Raw genomic sequence first — 17,500 nt, 5'->3', positions numbered from 1 at the left:
GAGAGAGAGAGAGTGTGTGTGTGTGTGTGTGTGTGTGTGTGTGTGTGTGTGTGTGTGTGTGTGTGTGTGTGTGTGTGCGCGCATGCGTGTGGTGCGCATGTGTATTACTATACCAAAGGACCAAAGATTTACAAAGATTACCATCTGTGCTGAACAAACAAATAAATGTAAAGGTGGAAATAATAAACAGAACAGACAAGTTCTATGGCAACAAGAATAAACAAATTGTAGAAATCATTTAACTTTCAAGCTCTTATCTAAAAAAAAATAATTATAACAATAATAAAAAAAAGCTATCCTTTTGTTCATTATCATAGTCTATTACATTATAGTCTTGTCTAAGTATTATATTTTTACATCCTGAACAAAAGCACATAAACCAATCATTACTAATATAAATACAAGAATACTAACAATATCAATATCACAAGTAAGAATTTCAAGATCAACATCCCAAAAAATATATTTTCAAATGGGACAAATATTGAATAAGACTTGTATTTTCTAGAAAAACATATAATTTTAGGAATCAGTAGTACATAAACTATTGTGCTTAAATAATCATGAAATTACTTGAAGGAAAATCAGGCAGACACACACACATTCAAGAGATAATCTTTTACATGTGTCTCTAATGGAAAAAAAAGACATGTTGCGTGATCATAAAAAAAATATATGAAATCATAAGCCTCAATTTCAATTTCAAATTTCAAACTACTAACGATTGCACTCCATAAAAGTCAGAAAGTTCAATTTATTGCTTGATGCTACCAACATGTATCCATGACTTATTACTTTCATCTTCTGTGTAAATGTTTTCATGAATTGATTTGCTTTAGAAATATAAGAAGATGCTCCTCTATATCTATTTTCTCACACATAACTAGCAGCAACCTGTTGACTGTACCACCTTCCTCATACTGGAATGTGTAGCTCACTTTACAGAACTGACGAACTGTTGACATAAAGCATGTATATTTGTCCATAATACCAGATTTTATTTCACCAACAAAGTAATTATAGAACCACATTTCACTTAGGCTATTCCTTAACTTAGAGGAACAGCCCTTTTTTTCTAAAATTTGACTACTTTGTGACCTTCTCATGGATTGGCCCCATTATTCAAAATTATACACTATGTACTGCAGTTTAATTCAATTCTTCTGCATCCTGCATGGTAGATTACTATAATAAAGAGCTATGATAAAAAGAGCAAGCCCAAAATCTGCATTCACTTTTATTGTATTAGGCATATTTACCAAAATGTAAAGAATCAGCTTCATGAACATTCAATGACTTTTGTAAACATTTATTAGCATTTCAAGACTTCAGCTAAAATTAATAGCTATAGCCTGTTCACTTAGCTATCACAGCTGTAGACAAGAGATGTGTGAATTATGGCTACTGATTGCTTACTGCAACATTGAAGAGCATGGTAAATCTAGTTCTTCTTATTCCAATATATCTTCTTCTTATTCCAATATATCTTTATTCTGTATAAAGTGCTTGCAATATAAGCAGCCAGTTTAAACATAGAAATGATCTTCAGGGCTAAATAAGTAAAACTTAAAATTCAAAATTTGACTACTATCTATGAATATAAAAATTAATCATAGATTTCGATAAAACAACATTAAAAGTTATAATCAGCATATAGGTATTTTCAATCAACACGTTTATGTGATCTCATAATGCACTAAAGCTAACTCTATGGAATCATTCTGTAAATATTGGCTAGCTATCAATTTTCCTTGATCTGTAAATAATCATTATCTGCTAGTTTATGTATTTTTTTGTGTCTGACTTCATTGTACATGACTCAAAGAAAGAAAAAAAAAAGTAATATCAAGGAGTATACACATGGGACCAACCTAAGCACTGCATTTCAGGAGATAAAAGATCAATTATCTTTATTTTGCTTTTGTTTTACTGACTGAGAAAATATATGAAAATGAGGAAAAGGCAGTACACCAAGACAAGAAGCAGGAAACTGGAGCAATGTTTTTGTTGTATATTTTACACTGTACATCAGTGCAATTGTAAGGAATCATTTATCATAGCAAAAAAATTCTTTAGAAGATACTGGTAACGTTACACAAAGATGATAACTTCTCAGAATTAATTGATCAATCAATTGATCAATCCCTCTCCCTCTCTTTCCCTCTCTCATTCTCTCTCTTTCCCTTTTTCTCTTTCTTTCTTTCTCTCTCCCCTTCTTTCTCTCTCTATTTCTTTCTTTCTCTCTTTCTTTCTCTCTCTTTCTTATCCAAGAACTATAAGCAATTCAAGTAATATTTTAAATTCATATTATATGATGCAATTCTTGTTAAGTCTAACTATAAGTAAACCAGCAGAAAAGTAGGCTAGGCTATCAAAATAACCTTTGTGCTGCCAGGTCGCAAGTTTCAGGCAGACATTCCCTTGTCGACCTGTTATTTTTTATAGTTAATCAACTCCCTACTCCCCCAAAACATTTTCACCTGTTTGTGTCGGCCAATAAGAGTAAAGCTTGGTGTCTTCCCAGCCATTGAATTTGAGTAAACATTGTATATCATCACTGTAATCCATAGAAACACATACACATAAGGGTGAAATATATAGATGCCAAGATATTAAGAGTGAGGGAGAGAGTGAGGGAGAAACAGAGAAAGTGTTATAAAAAATAAACAAATAAAATGAAATAAAATGAAATTAAATAAAATAAAATAAAATAAAACAAAATGAAAAAAGAACAAGAAAGACAAAAAGAAAAGGAAAACAATAAAGAAAAATAAATGAAAGATATATAAAGAGAGAAGGAGAAGAAAGAAAGAGAAAAAAAGAAGGAAAAGGAAACCACATTAAAGAGAGGGGAAAAAAAGAAAGGCAAAACAATTAAGAAAAAGAAAGAGAGAGAAAAAAAAATCATCATACAACCAACACTGCACATCTCCCAGAGAAAACTCTCCACCCCATCCCCCCACCCCCACCCCTCCCAACCCGAGAACCGATATATGGCGCGTGCAAAAAGTTACCAAACAATGGCGCGCTTCCCCAGAGAGTTTTACGGGAATGTTTTCCCAACGTTACTCCCGGGAACGTTGCTGTATTTCTCATGAACAAGTTATTGGCTAAAACACCAAAATGAACCCTCGGAGAGAAAAAAAAAGAAAAAAAAAGCGAGACGACAGAAATAACACTCCCAAAAGCCAACACCACTACAAAGAATTACCCACAACAGCGACCAGGATCATCGTGAACCGTGTTAAGTTCCGTCGTGTTCCTTTTAAACGACATTACGGGAGCGATCGCCAACGTCATACGCCCGCCGACCGCTCGTTATAAAGTGGACCAAATTTAAAGGCATGACCTTGCGTGTGCAGAGCTAATCTAATAATCACACGAGCGCGCGCGCCAGCCACCTGCACTGCGCTTCATTACGAACCTGGTTCATGTCCTCTGACCGGAGGTAATTGCTGTCGTTTGGCCATTTAAATAGCCGTTGCCCGAGCTGCCCATTATGTCATGAGTACGGCCCGACATGGGAGGAAACAGAGAGAAAAAGTAAGTGAAGGGATGGAAAAAAAGGAATGTGTGTACAAAATAAAAAAAAAAAGCCGGGTTGTAAATATTAGAAAGAAAAAGAATGTAAATACGGTAGAGGAGGAAAAAGAAAAACATGTACTTAAGATTTCTCCCGCAATCGCTACCTAGAGTGCAAGAGGAAACTGCACATTAGAGAATAAAAATGGATAAACAGAGAATAAAAATACATACAAAATAACATAAACAAAAACAAGTAAAACTCATGACCTTGTTTAGTCTTTAGAAGGTTTGATATCCAGGATGACATTGAGCTACAATTTACTTAGTTATCGGAATAACATTTCCTGGTAACATCCTAATGAAGATTACAATATTTTTGTTTTCTTTTCTATTTTCACTTTAATAAAATACTGTTTCTTTTTACTTGTAAGTTTTCTATAAATGTATATTATAAAAAATAAGACAAAAATACATGGATAACCAGAAATTTATCCCTCTATCTAATAAAAGTACAGACTGCCGTGCGTCTTTTTCTTGTATATCTGATTCGACAGTATCCTGCTTGTTGGCACACGTCAACCTAATTTTTTTTCCTCTCTTACTCTCTCTCTCCTTCCACTTTTCTAAACCTATCACCATAATGTGTAACCATTCCCTTCCAAAATATGACTAAATTCTACCACTAATGCTAGGTTTGCTAAAAGCGCTTATAAAAATAAAAGCAAAATCTAATTTCTTGACAAATAGTTCTATCCGACAAGGCGAGACATTTTTGCTTATCGGCTTACTGTAATTCCTTATTCCTGCATTTGTTTAAGTGTCCATTTCTATTTAGCAGCATCAAGTGCAATCCTTCCTCTTCAAATTCAGACCCAGCATAACTCCCTACGATAAATAATAACTCTGTTGCAAGCGTTGACATAAAACAAAACAGTGCTTGAAGTGCGTTGGAACCCGAAGAAGTAACCGCACTTCATTCTTACACGCTTTCCTGCTTCAGAAGTCCGCAAAAAAAACGATGAACTCAATGGCAAGTCAATTAATTTCTCTACCCAATAACATTAAGTTCAAAATTATACCTTGAATAGTCTTTACTTCACAAATTCATCTACATCACAGGATATGAGGTGCATTCCTTCTTCAAAATATGGCCAAGTTCTAGATTATATTGCTACAGGTTAATAACAAAAAACGTGTTGGCCTATAATTTTCGTTTTTTCACCGGCCAACTTCAACTCAATCTTTATGCCTCTTACTTCCGTGCATACATTTTCCGCCATCATCATAAAGTGCAATCCCCCCTTTCCAAAATGAGCCCAAATTCTGCTATTTACGACAAATAATAACTCGGGAGGAGGAGGAGGAGGAGGAGGAGGAGGAGGAGGAGGAGGAGGAGGAGGAGGAGGAGGAGGAGGAGGAGGAGGAGGAGGAGGAGGAGGAGGAGGAGGAGGAGGAGGAGGAGGAGGAGGAGACGATGATAATGATGATGATGATGATGATGATGATGATGATGATGAAGAAGAATAAGAACAACAACAACAACAACGCCGAGTATTTGCTGACTTGCTCTCGCTTCGCACCGGAAGGAGTCTTAAAAAAAGGAAAACTAAAAAGGAAAACTAAAATTCCAACACAAATTGAATATCTTATCAGCCCGATAAGTTATCTCGCATTCTTCGCTACCTTGTACAGGTCCCACACGATAAAAACAACAAAATTACACAAGGAAAAAGTGATAAGCACACATAAAAGATTTCTTATCTAATAAAGAGGAAATATCTTATCAAATAATATCCTTAACACGTGTGTGCATGTGTGTGTGCGTGTGTGTGTGTGTGCAGCACATGTACAGAACAAAAAAACATTTTATGAATAAAAACGGATATCACAGGATATTTTAATTTAAGCATCAGAGGGATACACATTACTAAGTTGACGATGCATTATCACCATCACCATCAACATCACAATCCCAATTACCATCATCATCATCATCATCATCATCATCATCATCATCATCATAATAATAATAATAATAATAATAATAACAACAACAATAACAATAACAATGATAATATATATAGAGAGAGAGATGATGATGCCTTGCAGCATTTTCATTTTCATCTGTAACGGTCCACAAGCATCGCTGATTCGGTAACAAAACGTATGTAACATGTCTCCCGTCAGGTATACGTTTCTCAACGTTAAAACAACCTCTCCAAAGCAACTAAATCCGTCGACAACGTATACAATGAGTAGACGGAAAACGTAAGACCGGAAATGCAAAATACAACTGGCTGAGGTACGAGACCGTAGTACGCGTGGCATCCTGTTCAGCTCAAAACGTTCACTTATGAAGTCAGGAAACCTTTGTGGAATTGTTAGGGATACTTTGTCAGCCGGCGATAAGGGTGATATGGTCACTTCAATTTGCACGAGTTAACAAAGAAGTAAATCAATTCGAACTATTTTTTATCAACCCTCGCTCAATACATGTACAAAAAATACCAGCATATACATCCAAGTGCATACATACGCACACACACAAAAAAAGAAAAACCTGAGCAGCTGAACAAAAAATACAATATATGCCCATGCATATACAACACTATTCTTTAATTTTCTTTTAATCTTGATATTTTTTTTATAGTAAATCCAATAGCAATACCAGATTCCTAATCGATACCGGAAGTAATTAATTATTCAGCAATAAAGCTGATTCTGCATTTACTGAATTTCACGAAGCAAATGCCGGGCTACTGCCTACGCCCGTGCCCTTCCTCTTCTCCCTCTCACTCCCCGATCGCGGAGTTGGGGGTCATTTGCGTTCGGTTCAGCGAGGAAATCCCCTACAATGTTTTCCGAGCCAATCGCATGCTATATGATAGCCACTTGCGAGGTATGCATACACCCTTCATTCTCCTATCGAAGTTTGTCTATTCTCTCTCACTCATACTCAAACTCATACTCTTACTCACACTCACACACTCACTCACACTCATTCACTCTCTCACTCTCTCCCATTCTCACCTCTCTCGTGTGTGTGTGTGTGTGTGTGTGTGTGTGTGTGTGTGTGTGTGTGTGTGTGTGTGTGTGTGTGTGTGTGTGTGTGTGTGTGTGTGTGAGAGAATAGCGTGCCATACAATTATCATAGGTTCTAGAGGAAGAAGATGCGCAGAGACCTATCGCTGCGTTTCTATTTCTAATGATTTATGTAACCGCTCTAAACGATTTTAAAATCAAATTCCAACCTAGGTGGCTAAATCTTTGCGTCATAACTTATCAAGGACTCACTCGTAAGTATCCTGTTCTGATATCTATATATCAAAACATCCCCTATGACGTTTCTGGATGGCATTTCAAAGCTGGAATACATAGATAATAACTCGGCAAAAGCTTCTCGTCTCACCATATGCATTAAACCCATAATAATCTTAGTCCTTCCTACTGAAGAACGGGCCCAACCCCTATGTTCTCAACCATGGGAACTGCTTTCATGGGGGGGGGGGGGTATTTTTGTTATTTTGGTTGGCAATCAGATTGGGGGGGAAAAGTCATCACTTAAACATTAAAGTCGACGGGTGCCGACTCGAAATGAAATGAAGTGTGGTGCATTTAGATCCATACATACATAATTACTCTATTTTATTCACGTCTCATTTGTTATTCCTATTCCCACTCCGATTCCTATTCCCATTCTCATCCTTCTTTCTAAATTATTCGATGTATATTGTACTACTAGGTTCGTCGCTTCAGTGATGATATCGAGGGACAGGCGATGCATGATCATAGTGACTTTAGTATAGTGATGACGATGGCATGAATGAGAGTGGGTGCAGATGCTGGTGATGGAATTAATGTCAAAACAATAGTGACGACGGTGGGCTGCATTGGAAATGATTTACCTTGACCCCTCTTTCAAGTAATCGTTCTGATTTTCCTGTTTCCTCCTTGAATATCTGCTTCTTGGACTCTCGGGAAGGGGGGGGGGGGACTTACTTTCACATTCATTGTATTCTCTTCCTCGAACATCCACACATCCATTAAACACCACATCACTCTGCCTTGCCTTCTCGATAATGTAATCCGAAGACTCAGGAGGAGGGAATGAGGTAATGGGAGTGGGAGGGGGGGTGGGGGGGGGAATCCATCCATCCAAGAAAATCAGAATCCTAGTGGGTGGGTGGATGGGCGCAATAACCAACAAAATATATCTTCCATACGGGGAAAGGGGGGAGGAGGGAATGAGGGAAGGAGAGGATAGAGGGAAGGAGAGAGGGGAGGATGGAAGAAGGGGAGGAGGGAAAGAGGGGAGGAGGGAGGGAGGGAGAAGGGGAGGGAGTGAGAGAGAATCCTAAGTACCCTCAAGTCCTTCTACCGAATAAGAACTTCCATGGAACCCACATAAAAAAATAATACCAGGAAGGATTTACAAATCAACGCTCAAGAATGGACACTTGATCCTTAAAAAGAAAAGAAAATCTTACGAAATTCACAAGACAAAAATAAGCAGTCCCCCCAAAACAATGACGCTAACATCTGGTTCATAGTCAAAATAAAAAAAATAAAATAAGAGGGGCAGGCACCTTGCAATCAAGTGCGCCAACAATACAACATTATACGCATAATACACAGATCTAACCCGGGGAATTCCTGCTAAAACAGCACGACCAAACTGTCCGAAGCAAGTGGTTGCCATCCAATAGTAAAGGTCAAAGTATCACAGCGGAGCTAAAATGTAAACAATGCGCTGGCCCAACGTGTTCGTCGGAGTCCCTGCCAGCCAACACGGAATCTACGAGACCGGCACATTTTCTTAATAGATATACATATCCTTTTTTTTTATCTAGGTGAGCACAGTAAAGGGTGTAGAAGTAAAATTTAAGAAAGAAAGAAAAAAAAATAGATCAATAAATTCACACACACTAATACTAAAATCATGGCTGGTCCGTAGCACAGCCGGGGGCGTTAGGTCATGCATGCTACGATACAAGCCCAGGATCATTCCCCTCTGAAGGAATGCAACACGCGGTCGATGCTTGCTCGAGTGTGTGCCATGCTTATCGTTTGAGGCAATCCTCCAATCTCACTGAAGCAATATCGTCTTAAAAGGCAATGGAGGAAAGGAGAGACAAATGAGCTGATTCACAACCCTCGTTCCCTCAACGTCCGTTCAGCTGTTCTTCCACAGACCGTAACCCCCAAGATCGGTACTTATCTAATGTCAAATTAATAGGATAAAAAAGAACAGCGAACAAAGAACAGCCACCGTGAACAAATCAACAAAAACAATAACAGCAACAACCACAACCATCATCACAGAAAGCGTTATAATCTCCCTCGCCCATGTTTTGAAGCACCGGTGAATGAGTGAATGGGTAAATGAGTGAGCGAGGGAGAGAGAGGTGGGAGGAGAAGAGGTGATTGGAGGGATGGGTGGGTGGGTGGATGGATAAATAAATAAGTAAATTAATTAATTAATTAATGGATGGATGGATGGATGGATGGATGGATGGATGGATGGTAGGATGGTAGGATGGTGAGGTGGATGGATGAGTGATGGAGTGATGGATGGGTGGTGGGATGGGAGTGATGGTGGGATGGATGAGTGATGGGTGGGTGGGTGGGTGGGTGGGTGGGTGAGTGAGTAAGTAATTAAGTGAGTGAGTGAGTGAGTGAGTAAGTAATTAAGTGAGTGAGTGAGTGAGTGAGTGAGTGAGTGAGTGAGTGGGTGGGTGGGTGAGTAAGCGAGTGAGTGAGTAAGCGAGTGAGTGAGTGAGTGACCGAGAGGGAGGGGGGGGGTGACCGAATGCACAGTTGCACATCCAGTCGCCAACGCGATCCATCCTTCCACTCGGGCAAAGTTTAATTATGCAGCGTTCGTTCCAGCAGCCAGTAATTGGCCTCGAGATTTTTGTTTCCTTTAATGATGGGAAGGAGGGGGGGGGCGATCTTGACTGGGGGAAGAGGGGGGGGCGATGTTGACTGGGGGAAGGGGGCTGTAGTAATGATCTTGACTCGGGGTAGGGGGTAGGGGGCAGAAGAACGGGGTGACGTGATGTGGCAAAGGTGACAATGTATGACGTCACTTCAACGGAGGTGGATCTATGCGCGTTTCAACAGTTTTTGACCTAACAATCATTGCAGAGTAGGGAATGATGCAAAGGTAAGTATGTATGTATGTTTGTATGTATGTACGTATGCGTGCGTGCGTGTGTGTGTGTGTGTGTGTGAGTGTGAGTGTGAGTGTGAGTGTGAGTGTGAGTGTGAGTGTGAGTGTGAGTGTGAGTGTGAGTGTGAGTGTGTGAGTGTGTGTGTGTGTGTGTGAGTGTGAGTGTGAGTGTGAGTGTGTGTGAGTGTGAGTGTGAGTGTGTGAGTGTGAGTGTGAGTGTGAGTGTGAGTGTGTGAGTGTGAGTGTGAGTGTGAGTGTGAGTGTGAGTGTGAGAGTGTGAGTGTGAGTGTGAGTGTGAGTGTGAGTGTGAGTGTGAGTGTGAGTGAGTGTGTGAGTGTGTGTGTGTGTGTGTGTGTGTGTGTGTGTGTGTGTGTGTGTGTGTGTGTGTGTGTGTGTGTGTGTGTGTGTGTGTGTGTGTGTGTATGTGTGTGCGCGCGTATGAGTGTGCGTGTGCACGAGTTCGCCAACTAACTCGGACGCACGCACACATTAATGAATGAATGAATGAATAGGTGTGAGTGAAAGGTTTAGAAAATTGATCTAGATCTGACCATAAATAATCGGCACCGTACATGTACATCGGAGCAGAGCCCCGAGCCCCGAGCCCCGCAGGGCCGACGCACTCACCTGCGAGAGGACGGAGATGTGGTCCACGTAGTACTGGTCGGCCTGGTGCTTGGTGAAGCGGTTGCACAAGCACGACTTGCCCAGGCCCGTCACGCCCTTCTCCCTCTCGCCGCCCGACACGCCCACCACAGACACCACCACCTGCTTGGCCGCGTCGCCGCCCCGCCGAGCCATGCCCTCCCACACCACGGGGCCCTCACGCCCGCGTCAGCCCAATTTCTCACACGCCCAATATACCCATCATGTATGCAGGAGCACAGCTGGTGACCCACCCATGCCTGCTCAAGGGGCGGGCGCGGAGAGCATAGCTAGGGCCTCACGAAAAGCAACCTCTCGCCCCCACGACCTGACGCGCGCGCCTCCTCGCACTCCACCCGTGGGCGGCTAAAACACTGCCCCGCCCGTGCGCTTCCCTCGCTCGTCACGCCCCCGTGCACAACCAACATTCACAACCACCGGTCACTCACACGAGGCCTCGACAGCCTGATACAACGCGACACTGTATCACGGGGTTTTGTCTTAGAATTCACTTATAATTCACTATAAATCACTATTCATTTTTCTGTTTCACTTTGAGAACACGGAATTCTGGATAATAGGTTCTGAGCACAACACTTGGTAGAGAGGTTGGGGGCGTCAGGAGGGAAGATGGGCGTACACTGAGTGGGGGTAGGTAGTTGCAGGCCGCCCTGCCGGCAGGTCTAGTCTATCCACCAACAGCCATCACAGTATCTGTAAGACAAAAGAAAATATCACGTTAGTTAGGTGGTATGTTATGGTATATTGTATGACTACAAATACTATCGAATCTACGGAGCAGCCGCGCCATATTTCACTACCACGAAAAGTTATTACATACAAATAAATCCACCACTGTCCACGGCGAATGCATCTAAACATAATAAATATAACCAGTATCGTGAACAAAATCAAACAGTCTGTAACAATAATGCACGAATATCTTCGGAGGACAAAACCTGGAAACACGGGAACAAACACAAAGAGACACTTGTGTGTTTATTTGTTCTTGTCTTTTCACTTCTCTTCAATTTTCTTTATTCCATATAAAATATAACAACCCTTTCCCTAAGAGACAGAGAAAGAGAAAGATAAAAAAAAATAAGGTAGATGGAGTGGAAGAGAGAAGGAGGGAGGGAGGGAGGGAGGGAGGGAGGGAGAGAGGGAGGGAGGGAGGGAGGGAGGAGGGAGGGAGGGAGAGAGAGAGAGAGAGAGAGAGAGAGAGAGAGAGAGAGAGAGAGAGAGAGAGAGAGAGAGAGAGAGAGAGAGAGAGAGAGAGAGAGAGAGAGAGAGAGAGAGAGAGAGAAAGAGAGAGAGAAAGAAACAAACAAACAAACAAACAAAAGAAAGAGAGAGAGATTGCAAAAGATAAAAAAAGTGAAACCGACACACAAATAGACAAAGATATTGTAACAGACAAAAGAAGAAAAAGAGGCAGACAGACAGACAGATAAACAAGGCAAGAGACAGACAGACAGACAGAGAGAGAGAGAGAGAGAGAGAGAGAGAGAGAGAGAGAGAGAGAGAGAGAGAGAGAGAGAGAGAGAGAGAGAGAGAGAAAGAGAGAAAGAGAGAAAGAGAGAAAGAGAGAAAGAGAGAAAGAGAGAAAGAAAGAAAGAAAGAAAGAAAGAAAGAAAGAAAGAAAGAAAGAGAGATTGCAAAAGATAAAAAAAGTGAAACCGACACACAAATAGACAAAGATATTGTAACAGACAAAAGAAGAAAAAGAGACAGACAGACAGACAAGAGGCAGACAGACGGATCTTACGGTGCTTCCTGAGAGCACGAAATTTCTTTCGGACCCGAATTCCATCTTGGATTAAGTACCGTCTAGATCCGAGCTGCGCTGTGCCTGAGGTAACCTTTCAGTGCATTTGTATCCTAATAACATTGCCCGACCAATTCCTTTCATTCTCCGGCCCCTCGCATTTCTTCCTTCCTCTGTTTCTCTTGTCTTGGACAATCTCCCTTCTTCCTTCGCCAGTTTACGTCTTCGCTTGTCTACTTCCCTTATTCCTTAATCGTACTACTTTTATTTTTTTTAATTTCTCATTCCCACACTGCTTGCATCCCCATGATTGTCTCTGTTTGTGTTTAACCCCCCCCCCCCTCTCTCTCTCTCTCTCTCTCTCTCTCTCTCTCTCTCTCTCTCTCTCTCTCTCTCTCTCTCTCTCTCTCTCTCTCTCTCTCTCTCTGTGTGTATCTATTGCCCTTCTCGCCTCTTCTCTCTCCCTCCCTTCTTCATTAGACTCACTGGCTACCATCTCCCTCCCCATAAATCCTCCCTTTCCTTTCCCTTTCTTTCCACTCCCTTTTCCTTCTTCCTCCACTTGTCCATTACCCTTTAAAGCTAATCGCTCCTCTTCTCTTGCTGTAATTCTCCTTTTACACGTTTCCTTTTTTTGCTTCACTTCTCTTTTTTTATCTTCTATTCCCTTCATTCTTAATTTTTCCTTCTTTTCTATCCCCTACTATTCTCTTTTGTTCCTTTATTAAATATAGTGGTCTCCCGCTCTTTTTTCCAGTCGTTATTCTTTGTTTCTGCTTTGTTTCTCTGTTTCTGTTTCTCTTCTACCCTATCAGTTCTCTCTTCCTTTTCGCCCTCTCTCTTTCTCTTCATATACCTCTACCTCTTCCTTCCCCTTCCTGTCTAACCCTCTCTTTATTCCTATCCTCTCCCCATTCTCTTCTTATTCCACTCTCCCTTCCCCATCCCTCGCTTTATTCCTCTCCCTCTCACCATCCCTCTCCTTATTTCCCTTCTTCTCCCCTTCCCTCTCTTTATTACTCTCCCTCTCCTTAGCTCTCCTCTTCTCCCCACCTCACTTCCTATTCCTCTCTTTAATCCTCCTCCTCTCCCCTTCCCTCTCCTTATCCTACTCCCTCTCCTTATTTCTCCTCTTATCCCCTTCCCTCACCATGATTCTCTTCTTCTCCCAATCCTTCTCCCTATTCCTCTCTTCCTTTCTCTCCCTCTCGTGTCTCCTCTTCCCTCTCTCCTTCCCTCTCCTCCTCCCGAAGCCTCCAAGTGGAAGTCTCGGGCCGGAGCATCCCTGGGTGGCGGCGCATAAGGTCTGCTGTAACAATAATCAATAGTGCAGGCAGGTCGCAGCCACACACGGCACTCCCCCAGCCCCTCCCCCCTCCCTCCTACCATCCTTCCCCCTCCCCCCCCCCTCGCCCTATCCCCTCGCGTCCTGCCTGCCTGCCTCCCTCCCTCCCCACCTTGCCTCCATCTCTCTTTCCCCCTCCCCCCCCACACACTTTTCCCCTCTCTTTCGTTGTTATCCCCCTCACCTTCCCCTGTTATTACCTATCCCACTACTATATCCCTCCTTCCTTCCTCATCGTCCTCCTCTCTATTCTCTATCATTTATTCTCTTTTTTTTCCTTCCTCCTTGCCCCTCTCTCACTATAATCATCTCTCCGCTCTCTTCTACTTCTCCTTTACCTTCCTTTACCTTCCTTCTCCTCCTCTTCTTCTTTCACCTCTTCCTCCCCCACCCTTCGCCCACGAGACCATCCCATCCCAGACGAGCCCGCGGGAAGGGCCCCAGCAGCGCCGCCGTGGCAGGGTCGCCTCAACCCTCCATTCATGGACGAGTTGTCAAGGGAGGGCCCGGCCGCCCACCCGCCCGCCCGCCACGTGAGGGGGGAGAAATGGAGGGAGAGATGGAGGGAGGTGGAGAGAGGGGAGAAGAGATAGGAAGAGAGGGAGTTACTGAGTGAGTGAGGGAAGTAGAGAGTGGAAGGGAGGGAGAGAGAGGAACAGGGGGGAGGGGGGAGAGAGCAGCGGCTGGAAACCACGTGAAAGCTCTCTTCTTCTCGTTCCACTCGTCTTCACACTAGCCATTTTCCTTCACATTACTTAATAATTTTCCCTTTATCTCTTTCTGTCTTTTTCTCCCCTCTTTCTCTCACTTTCTCTGCCAGTGCTTCTTAATTACCGTCACTGTTTTTTTTACATCTCTTTCTTTCGTTCTTTCCTCCTCCTCGCGTTCTCTTCTCGTCTATTCTTTCACAAACCGCCTCCCGTCTCATCCACTCCTACCCTCCCCCCTCTTTCATTGTTCCTATACCCCCTCTTTCTTACTCTGTTTCTTATCCACCTTTATTTTTCCTCTGTTCCTATCCATCCTCTTTCTTCCTCAGTTCCTATCTACCCTCTTTCCTCCTCTGTTCCCATCCATACTCTTTCTTCCTGTTCCTATCCACCCTCTTTCCTCCTCCGTCTCTACCCCCTCATCCCTCCTTCGTCCCTATTCCTCCCCATCATCCCTCCTTCGTCCTTCTTTCCTTCCCCGTCCTTATCACGCTCATCCCTCCCCATCATTCCTTCTTCGTCCCTACCGCCATTCTCCCCTCCCCCCCTCTTTCCTCCCTAGTCCCCCACCCTCATTCCCCCTCTGTCCCTACCCCCCTTTCCCCTCCCACCGATCTCCTCTCTCGGCAAAGCGTCCGCCGCCGAAACCACAATTCCGAAACGATGAAACGATGAATGATACTCTCACACCATGGCCGATTCCAACTTGTCTTTGAATACTGCCGGGTGTTCTTTCGACTCTTTCATTCTTACATTCATTCGTTCATTATTCTCTTCTTCCTTTCTTTCTTTGTCTCTTTGTCCCTTAATTCATTTCTTCTTTCCCTGTATTTTCTTTTCATTCAATCACATTCATTCTTCACTTATTCTGCTTTCTATCTTTTTTTTTGTTCTTTTTCTCTCTATTCTTTCTTCCCTTTTCTTCGTTCATTCATCCTTTCCCTTTTCTCTCTTCCTCTCTCCCTTACCTCCTTGCTTTCAATCACGGACACAAGGGGATTTGTTGCACAAAGACATGACGTAAAACAATCGGATGAAACGCGATAACTGAATCAAACAAACTAGTTTATTACAAGGAACGGTGACGATGATAAGGGGAACATAATGATACATAATACAGAATAATACATGAAAAAATAATGATACATAACATATAATACAATGTTATATACAATGAGTCACCATCACCATTACGTCAACAACATTAACGCCCTCGGTAACAAGAACAGTAACAACAAAAAGAATAACAAAACTAAAACGAACCGCAGAAACAACAAAAACAAAAACAAATATAAAAATTTCAGTGGCACAAAAAATGATAGAACAAAGAACTCGAGAAATGGGTCACGGAAGAGAGCACGGGGAAGGAGGGGGAAGGAGAGGGGGGAGGGAGAATGAGAGGAAGGAGAGGGAGGAGGGGGGGACAGGGGGAAGGAGAGGGGGAAGAGGGGGAAGGAGAGGGGGAGGAGGGGGAAGGAGAGGGGGAAGAGGGTGAAGGAGGGGGCAGGAGGGAGAGAAGGGGGAGATGAGAGGAGAGAGAGGAGAGAGATGAGAGGAGAGGGGAGAGGGGAGAGGGGAGAGAGGAGAGAGTAGAGGGTGGGAGTGGGCAAGAAAAAGGGAGTCCTCTTCCGTAAAACATCCCGGCCAGCCGCTGCCAGTGGCGGAGCGCCGAAGAACTGGGGCAGAACGGGGTACAAGCGAAGCGAAGCGGCAGCGGCAGGAGCGGGACAAAGGCGACGCCTCGCAAACTGGGTCAGGTCAGGTACGCAGGGTATCTGGATACGGAATGGGTCACGAGGAACGTTAGGGGGACACAGAAGAGATCACGTTATACATAGACATACACACATACATACATACATACACAGATACATACAAACATTTATATTTACAGCTCTTATTCCACAAGTTCAAAGGAAAGACACGTCTCGAATTAAAATATCAGCAAAGAAGAAGAAAAAACAGACAAAAAAAAGTACAAGCGAAAACACGGACAGCCCGACGTCGGGGTATCTCCCAAAAAGGGTATGGTGAAAGTACAAAATGAAAGGGAAGAGTCATTCCCAAAAGAGCACAAGAAGGAAAAACAACAACAACAGCAACAAAGTGGGCATCCGCTTCACTGGACAAGGTTGAGAAATGGAAGGGAGAGGGGGGGTGGGGGAGGAATGAGAGACGAAGGAGGAAGGAGGAAGGAGAAGGGGAGGGGGAGGAGGGAGGGGGAGGGGGAGAGGGAGGGGGAGGGGAAATGGAAAGGGAAGGGGAAGGAGAAGGGGATGACAGCACGAGAGGGAGTGGGAGACAAAGAGGAAGGGGGGACGGGGAGAAGGAAGAGGAGGAGAAGTAGAGAGATGAGTGAGAAAGAGAAGGAGAAGGAGGGGAGAGGGGAGAGGGGAGAGGGGAGAGGGGAGAGGGGAGAGGGGGGAGGGAGGAGGAGGGGGAGAGGGCAGAGGGGAGAGGGGAGAGGGGAGAGGGGAGAGGGGAGAGGGGAGAGGGGAGAGGGGAGAGGGGAGAGGGGAGAGGGGAGAGGGGAGAGGGGAGAGGGGAGAGGGGAGAGGGGAGAGGGGAGAGGGGAGAGGGGAGAGGGGAGAGGGGAGAGGGGAGAGGGGAGAGGGGAGAGGGGAGAGGGGAGAGGGGAGAGGGGAGAGGGGAGAGGGGAGAGGGGAGAGGGGAGAGGGGAGAGGGGAGAGGGGAGAGGGGAGAGGGGAGAGGGGAGAGGGGAGAGGGGAAAGGGGAGAGGGGAGAGGGGAGAGGGGAGAGGGGAGAGGGGAGAGGGGAGAGGGGAGAGGGGAGAGGGGAGAGGGGAGAGGGGAGAGGGGAGAGGGGAGAGGGGAGAGGGGAGAGGGGAGAGGGGAGAGAGGAGAGGGGAGAGGGGAGAGGGGAGAGGGGAGAGGGGAGAGGGGAGAGGGGAGAGGGGAGAGGGGAGAGGGGAGAGGGGAGAGGGGAGTGTGGAGAGGGGAGAGTGGAGAGGGGACGGGAGAGAGGGGAGAGGGGAGAGGGGAGAGGGGAGAGGGGAGAGGGGGAAGGGGAAAGGGGAAAGGGGAGAGGGGAGAGGGGAGAGGGGAGAGGGGAGAGGGGAGAGGGGAGAGGGGAGAGGGGAGAGGGGAGAGGGGAGAGGGGAGAGGGGAGAGGGGAGAGGGGAGAGGGTAGAGGGGAGAGGGGAGAGGGGAGAGGGGAGAGGGGAGAGGGGAGAGGGGAGAGGGGAGAGGGGAGAGGGGAGAGGGGAGAGGGGAGAGGGGAGAGGGGAGAGGGGAGAGGGGAGAGGGGAGAGGGGAGAGGGGAGAGGGGAGAGGGGAGAGGGGAGAGGGGAGAGGGGAGAGGGGAGAGGGGAGAGG

The 17,500-nt window shown here is 44.6% G+C and overlaps 1 protein-coding gene across 1 annotated transcript in view; it reads right to left on the bottom strand.

The window, feature by feature from the left end:
- RhoGAPp190 (Rho GTPase-activating protein 190) overlaps positions 1 to 17,500 on the bottom strand; it is a 188,368-nt gene that overhangs the window by 79,231 nt on the left and 91,637 nt on the right. Inside the window, exon 3 of the mRNA XM_086536650.1 lies at positions 10,325 to 11,056. Within this exon, the coding sequence (XP_086392776.1) occupies positions 10,325 to 10,498 (174 nt within the window). The 5' untranslated portion in view covers positions 10,499 to 11,056. The remainder of the gene's footprint in view (positions 1 to 10,324; positions 11,057 to 17,500) is intronic.

Source organism: Penaeus japonicus, unplaced genomic scaffold, assembly GCF_977035675.1.
Source record: "Penaeus japonicus unplaced genomic scaffold, GWHDUDI00000001_assembly GWHDUDI00000005, whole genome shotgun sequence".
NCBI lineage: Eukaryota > Metazoa > Arthropoda > Malacostraca > Decapoda > Penaeidae > Penaeus > Penaeus japonicus.
Note: the sequence above shows the minus strand (reverse complement) of the source record. Positions and strands in the feature narration are given on the sequence as shown.